Source organism: Colias eurytheme, chromosome 1, assembly GCF_061535395.1.
Source record: "Colias eurytheme isolate Ceu_HAF_F1 chromosome 1, ilColEury1 Martin Lab GWU primary, whole genome shotgun sequence".
NCBI classification, from domain to species: domain Eukaryota; kingdom Metazoa; phylum Arthropoda; class Insecta; order Lepidoptera; family Pieridae; genus Colias; species Colias eurytheme.
This window is the reverse complement of record NC_142980.1, coordinates 458974-466870: the sequence shown is the minus strand read 5'-3', so window position 1 is coordinate 466870 and position 7897 is coordinate 458974. Positions and strand designations below refer to the sequence as shown.

General features: G+C 38.5%; 1 protein-coding gene across 1 annotated transcript in view; it reads right to left on the bottom strand.

The window, feature by feature from the left end:
- Positions 1–987: 987 nt before the first annotated feature.
- Positions 988–7897, bottom strand: part of SLO2 (slowpoke 2) — a 113665-nt gene continuing 106755 nt past the window's right edge. The window contains exons 18-24 of the mRNA XM_090119543.1: positions 7688–7822; positions 7419–7530; positions 6980–7165; positions 6574–6780; positions 4570–4674; positions 3286–3491; positions 988–3206 (exon numbers count right to left, since the gene is read on the bottom strand). Coding sequence (XP_089975669.1) covers positions 2591–3206; positions 3286–3491; positions 4570–4674; positions 6574–6780; positions 6980–7165; positions 7419–7530; positions 7688–7822 — 1567 coding nt within the window. The 3' untranslated portion in view covers positions 988–2590. The remainder of the gene's footprint in view (positions 3207–3285; positions 3492–4569; positions 4675–6573; positions 6781–6979; positions 7166–7418; positions 7531–7687; positions 7823–7897) is intronic.

Below are 7897 nucleotides of genomic sequence, written 5' to 3'. Positions count from 1 at the left end.
ATCAAGTACCTATCAAGAGATTATATACAGTGCCGGCGTAAGGACACCCCGGGCGAAAATATTGTGCCGCCCACTTGAGGGAAGCAATATCAAGCAAGAGACACCAACTTCAGACCTTGGCGCCCCCCAGAATTTGTCGCCCTGGGCCATCGCCCATCACGCCCTCCCCTAACGCTGGCACTGATTATATAACTATGTAGGTAATGGTATCATTACCATTATCAGACTTGTTTGTTTGTTATTTGTAAAGTTAATTTAAAACTCACTTGACCGAAGTCGTTGACGCATGCATTTTGCGCGAAGAATAAAACCTGCGAATGAACACAGTTTTATTTCAATGAAACAATTTTCAACCAACACAAATAAATAAGTAAATAAATGCATTATTTTGAAGTTCGATAATACTAAGATTTTTTTGATGAAACGAGGCCTAAAAACATTTATAGTTATTTTACCATTACAGAAAAGAGAATAGCGTGGATTTGATGCGTATCCATAGTCGTTTGGATGATAATGCGTTTAATTAAAATTCCTTTTTCAATTAAGGCTTACATACACTATCGAAAATTGGATAGAAATAAGTCATCACTACGAATAATTGGATACTTTGGCGAGATGTTGATATGATCTTGGTATGATATTACTTTTGGAAATAATTACCTAAGTTACTAAAATGATACCTAGAAAATACTCCTAAGATGATTTTCATTGTTTTCGTAATGTAAATAAGAACTATTGTCTCTTTAATTCTTATTGTATCTTTAATGTAGGTATGTGATGTGATTCGCAGATTGGTAAATTTGTTATGGGACAATCTTTCAAACCTATTCAATTATTATATCATCTTGAACTAGTAAGTATTATCTACAGAATTTCGAAATACTTATCTGACCTAATTAAAATACACGAGGCTACAAACTGTTGAAAAGCTGTTTACGATTTTTCTGTGACTTATAAAAGAACCGGGAAAAGGAATAAAACACACGATTGTTTGTTGCCTTTATTAGCATTGCAATAATTGAGGGCACATGTCGCCAAAATTACATCTTAGTGGAATATAGTTAAATACAATGTCAAGTACAACTACCCTAGAGTATTCGATATAATGAGATTAATTATGTATGTTTATATTATCTAGTTCCACATTGATGAAGGTTACAGAACATCCATTGAACTAATTGATAGTGTAAATCGTAATGTTTAAATCTATTCGGTTAAATAGTACACAAAAACGTTATGAGCCGCGGTTTCATCTCCACTGCTTCTTAGAGAATGTAGCTTAGGTATACACATAAATTCTTATTGCTTTTAACTACTTACAAACATACAAACTGTATCGAATTATTAGTGTAGATATGGTGTAGATATACAAGTGAATGTGTGATGTTACTTAAGAAAAAGTGCACTGTATTTAAACAAGGAAATGGTAAAGAAGAATTAAGGAATATTCCAGCGATGGCTATTCGAAATTACGTCAAAGCTAAATAAAGAAACAGCGTTGAATCGTCCGTCTGTACTGTCGAAACAAAAACTTTACACAAATCATTATTTACTCGGTAAACATATAAAGAGCCGGATTAGAATCTCCGCCTTTTTTGGAACGTTGGTTTTGTAAAAGAATATCTGATCCACTCCCCCACCCCTCCTCTATTTCTTGGTTTGGTAAAGTATGTTTTTTTTTCATAACGTATTTTTATTGGTATACGTGTACTTAAAAGTAAAAATCCATTGTCTTTGAAAAAATTCGGTGTGTGTAGTGATAATTGTTGTGTGTCATATTTGTGTACATGATTGCGTGTATGTGCGTGCTAAACACGAATATTACAATAATAACAACAAATATTTTCTTAATAAGTTAATTAAAACAAAAAGAAATATAATACTGTTTTGAGAATTATTTAAATTGAGATCAAAAATTAAAAGTACATATTTTTAAATAGCAATGACGTTGATTTAATCTTAACGCCACTTTTGTGCAATTTAATGCACATACTATACTTAAGTAATAAAATATATATCATTATCTCAAAAGTTTGCCAATCGTTATACATATATATTTATATATCTTGTCATATTCCATGAATGAATACGTAGATACATAATATAATATGAATAATTTAATTTTCCATTTTCATATAATGTCCAATCCTGTTAAAATAATTTACAATTTGACTCCATAATAATACATATAAAATTCTCAAATATCTTGTATAAGATTCATTAACCTGGTCTTTAGAAGATACAAAAGTCGATAAATAGAGACCAGGCGCGAGATGTGACCGTCGTACACGCTACACAGTAGTTATTTACACGTACAATGCCAAGTTACAGTAAAGATAGGTAAAGCTTAAAGATATATACAGCCTTACGCCAACGTATTTCCTCTACGTACTAACTAGTTGATCCCGCTAACAATTCACTGCGTTTCCGCATCTAGTCCACTCCGATAGGTTAGAAAGTTACATTTGCAACACTACAATACGTGCAGAGAGAGTTGAGGCTAAGGGACAGGGTTCAAATGGGACCGAGTCGAGCGGTCCGTTCAATCCTTGCGTCGTCGCCTGAGTCGCCGGCCCCACATGGGGTTGTATCATACGATGGTGCCCTGCAGCAGCTGCGGGTCCGGCGACGCCGCGCGCAGGCTCGCCGCCGACGACGTGGAGGGCAGCGCCGCCGCCATCTCCTGGTAGCCGCTGAACGGCCCGCCCAGGTGGTCCATGGGCCCCTCGTCGGGCGGCGTCACTTCCAAGCCGATGCTCCCGTTCAGCGCCATCTTGATCGCCTCGGCGTTCTGCTGCTGCTGTTGCTGTTGGTGTTGCAGCAACGAGTTGAAGTGTGTGATGCCGATCTCTTCCAGGCTGCTCTTTCGCCGGCGAGATATCGCGCCCAAGCCGATGCCCTGCCGCAGAGAGTTCGATCGACGCAGCAAGGACTCGTCGACCACTCGCAGCGAGTTGGAGCGGCCTCGGAAGTCCGTTAATATGGTGGGACTGTCAGGCAGCGACAGCGAATTTGCCTTCGTGTTGGACAGAGGCGGCGCCCGGGGTGACAAGCTCGACAGGCCCGCCATCGCTGAGCCTCTGCGACCGTCACCGGCCGCCGCTTGAATCAATGCACTCGAACAGAAGCTTATGTTCGACTTTCGGCGACTGTTGTGGCGTTCGAATGTCTTCTGCGCCGAGAACGGGGATGGTCGAACGAGATATCTGTAAAGTAAAAAGGAAAGAATGAAAAATCATCTTCAGGCCTATGATTTTTAAAATATGTTAAAGTAAAGCAACATACATGATATCTCCTTCCTGCAAGTTCAAATCGCAGCTGGGGTTGATGATAACGTAGGACAGGCTGTTGCGCTTCTCACTGACATCGTCATAGTCGATCCCGCTCAAATTTAGCGACTCCATGCGAGATCGCACCAAGTTCGCTATTTCAGCCCTCTCAATCTGTTGCGCGTGGTTGTCCCTCGCCTCATCAGCGAGACTCGCCGAATACTGTGAAAATTTCTTAAATTTAAATTTTACAGTCGATTCCTCTGAGTTGGTCGACGACAACAATGTGTATGTTTCATAATTCGTGTCCACGGGTGCATACATATTGTTGTGCTTAACGTTAAACATGCAGTTCCTATGAAAACGTGGAGTTTACCCACGGACTCAACGAATACGGCCCTTAGACTGGCATACAAAGTAGATCTGGTGAAGGCCCGTATTGATTGTGTGTTGCATCGAGTCTACTCTATGATCTAAGTGCCAATGATGCACATTGCGACACTCAATGCCTATCGCTAATCTAGTTACTCTACAGCCTGCGATGTGATCTCGACGCTTCATAGAACCGGGTGAGATGTAATAATGTAATGTCAAATTGCTATGTAATTATAAATTAAATGATCGAGTACCTGCAACGATCCCGTTAGTTTAGTACCTTTTGATGCCTCTTAAGAAATATAATCAGGAATATAAGATCTGCAATAATAACGACCAAGGGACGATAGGTTTAAAAGTTTATCTGAAGATTTATTATATAATATATTATCATCGATTATATTTGTATATTTACAAATTATATAATCAAGGCATTTTCCCTTAGCCGTCTCAGTAAGTTTCTGTAAGGCCGACTGCATATTGTCGACTATCACGTGACTGATTGGTTAAAGACGTTTTTAAACTTGGAAATAAAACAATATTTACTTTAAATATATTTTGCTTTAAAGTTCTCGTTATGACGTGATGCTTATCTGACCATCATTGTATTGTGACAATATATTGAATATTATATTGAAGTGAAAGTAGCGCATCTCTTGTTTTAGGGCGTATTCAGAAAGAAAGCTTGAAACTTATAAGCGCTTATCGGCGCTTGTCATGTTCATATATTTTCCTGCGCGGGTTACCAGCGCTGACAAGCGCCGATAAGCGCTTATAAGCGCTTATAAGTTTCAAGCTTTCTTTCTGAATACGCCCTAAACGTACCATTACATAATACAAATTTTAGACTAACAGGAACATCTGACATAAACGGACCAATCGTTCACGCGACATTCGTCACTGTGCAGCCCAGCGCTGAGCTTACCGCCGGCGTGCGGTCGCCGTAGCAGCCGCTCAGGCAGCCCGTCGGAGACCGCGAGTCGGTCCGGCCCTCCGCCCTTCCGCCCTGCCGGCTCTCCTCCGAACCCGCCTGCAAGTAGCCTTTCACACGTCTGCTATATACGCAATCCTATGCTACTCTAACGTGCTCAAGTGACAATCATTTCCGTTTATCCGAAAAGCTCGAGCAGAAAGATCTAATTCTTAGAAACTAGTATTCCTTCATGCAGTTTTGTGTAGTGTCACTGAGCTATATTATTTGCGTGTATAAGAATATGCCTAGTGATTGAGCATGTTTTGTTCCTAATCATCATAGATTTACATGTATAATAGAGATCAGTGTCACAAATTGTAAAGTGCGTATCATGAAAGAAGAGCTTTATAAGACTGTCTGAAAGTCCGTTTGAAAATTTATAAGTTTAAGAAAAGTCGTGTTAAAAATTTGGTGAACCACAGTTAGTGTTTTTGGTAAGTATTTTAATGAGCTGTTAAATTAAAAAAATTACAAGAACTTTTACCTTAATTAATATTATCTACTGTAGATACTACATTCTTCTATAATCAATAAAATTTTCCTAATCAGCCATATTAAAATTTATTGTTACTTTTAAACTGAACAAAGCTTGCGTTCATCTCCTACGTGTTAGGCTACAAATATGCGCTTTTGTTGTTATTTTTACATTTTTTTCATCTGGTCAAGCACAAGCATTGTTCTTTATAAAAGGATACTAATGTGTACGATAATTTGTGTACCATTACTAATTTATTTATTAAACTATATTCGTGTTTTCTTGGTGTTTATTTGAGTTTGATTTTTCTTTACATTTAATTGCGATTTATTCATTATATGACTAATACCAGAAAGTCACTTAATATAATGAACAGGTCGCACTTAACATCTATTAAAAATGTTTCGTAATAGTTATTAAGTACATTTTCTTGCCTTTCTTTTACTTAACACAAATCTTATTATTTCATAGGAAATGATTATCAGACCACATGTTCTAATAGTATCGCAACGTTATGAAGGTAACATTAATGTTCCCAGTAAATGAAAAGTCTAGACGATACCGTCTGCAGATCTAGGCCTAGGCTAGTCATGCAAGAACCACTACAACAACATGGCGGGATTGCGATCATCGACCTCGACCCGAACATCTCTCGACTTGTACTCAGTATCCCGATCAGTTAATTTACCGTCAACGCAAAGCAATATTCTCTCTTTGGCTAGTAGCAGTTTGCGATGAAACATATAAAATAAAGCACGTGTTCCAAATAAATTGAGGTACCGTGTAAGAAGATAAAACATGTAAATGCTGAACTAATTACAAAGACGCCACAAGTGTAGGCTCGGATATGTAGAATAAATGATAGTGCCTCGGTTACGAGGAAAATGTAAAAAAAATAACAGATCCAAAAACCCGAAATACAGTCCAGGGACAAGGGAGGGGTGGTAACGATCAAATTGTAAGGATTTTTTGGAACTAAAGTGCAGTCTGTATTTCAGAATTTAGTTATAGCTGAAATTAAAGTACCGAGTCTAATATATATTTGTAAGCCAAAATTGAACTGCAAGTTACTTGACAGTAGCGAGTGAATCAGTGTTTTCCAATTTCTTACAATCGCAACACTCCTCACATAGTTGATAAAAAGCAAATTATCTGAATCACCACATCAAAATGAAAATCGTATAAACATAAAAGAACATCTTGTCAACATAGATTTAAAAACAGAGGCACTGACGGCAAGAGGGTCGCGATTAAATCGAAAAACACTGATCTAAATCTGGTATATACAAACTCGATTTGCTTTTTCTATGGACTTTTTATTAAGCTATTGATAGAAAAGAAAAACTAAATGGCCCGAAAGCAAATCGAGATATCCTAAAAAAAAGCAACGTTAAGGAATAGAAGAAATAAAACAAATACTTAATCTTGTGCAAGGAGCAAAGGACTGTATTTAAGGAGTTGAGAAGTAGAGACCGACTCACCGATCCTTGCGATGTTCGCATTCCCGTGAGGCGTGACCATAACCAACTTGAGGAGCCGCGTGGAGACATACTCACGTGAGAAGGGTCGGCCAGGCTCGTGTCCTGGGTTCGATAGATACCGATCGGGATTTCGCAAGATGTCGAACATAACTTTTGGTAAAGCCGACCGTATGTACGGATCCACATGTCTTCCTTTGTTATTTTCATCTGTTGTGACGTCAAAAAGTTTGAGTGAGGTGGCGGAGACTTAATATCGATATAATATATTTATACGAAACATAACAGAAATAAGATATTTCACAGTAAAATTTCATTCGCTTGAAATTTAAAATGTTCGCTATGCGTTAAGGATGATAGAGATGGCGGTGAACACGCAACAGCATATGGAACAGAAGTGGACACTTACGGATGTAAGGAACCCGGATCCAGGCGCCTGGTCGACCCCCAGCAGCAGGCGGACGAACGTGATGACGTAGTCCTTGACGAAGGCCTGGTACAGCAGAGTGTCCAGCATGGACGCCGAGAACACGGAGCCAGCGGCGAACGGGAGGCGGAACATGTATGATATGTGCGAGCCGCGTTCCTTTTCACGCTGAAAATAGTCAGACGATTTAATTAACAACAGCTGTAGCTGAGCATTGTGTTGAATAAATTAAAAAAAAATATCTCAAATTTAGTATGTTTATGTTAAAGCTACACAAAACATAAGAAAATTGTTTCAAAGAACTGAAAGAATAATCTTTATAAATTCGGCTCTAGAATTATTTAACAGTTTCAGTTCAATGTTTACATAGATTTTTTGCTTTTATCTAAAAGTAATCACTGATAGCAAAAACAACTCCTACCTTTTCCATCTTTGAAAGATGCAGAGCATATTTGTCATGTGCACGGAACTGCATGAAGCGCATGTTCGATGATTGCGATAGCTCCGTGATGGACCTTATTGATGGAAAGAATCTGCAATAGATAAAAAAATTGGTAATTACTATATTCATCCTCTTAGCTGTTAGTAATTCGCTTTGACAAACTGCGCTAGCACATCGCACTGCGTTCGCAAATAAGCGAATATAATCTAGGTTGGCTTAGTCTAATAATGAAGGTAAAAGATTTTTACTTGAACATCGTTTGGACAGCCACAATGGTGTTGCAGTCGGACAAACTGTCCTCTTCCGCCGAATTTGACAATTCCTTATTGACCACTACAACATTCTCTGCGAGAGTTATCCCAGCTCTAAGAAGATCATCCAACCTGGGGATAACATGAGAATCAGTACTGCTGGTTACCAATTTATGTACTGTAAAATATTGAATCAAAGAGAATAAC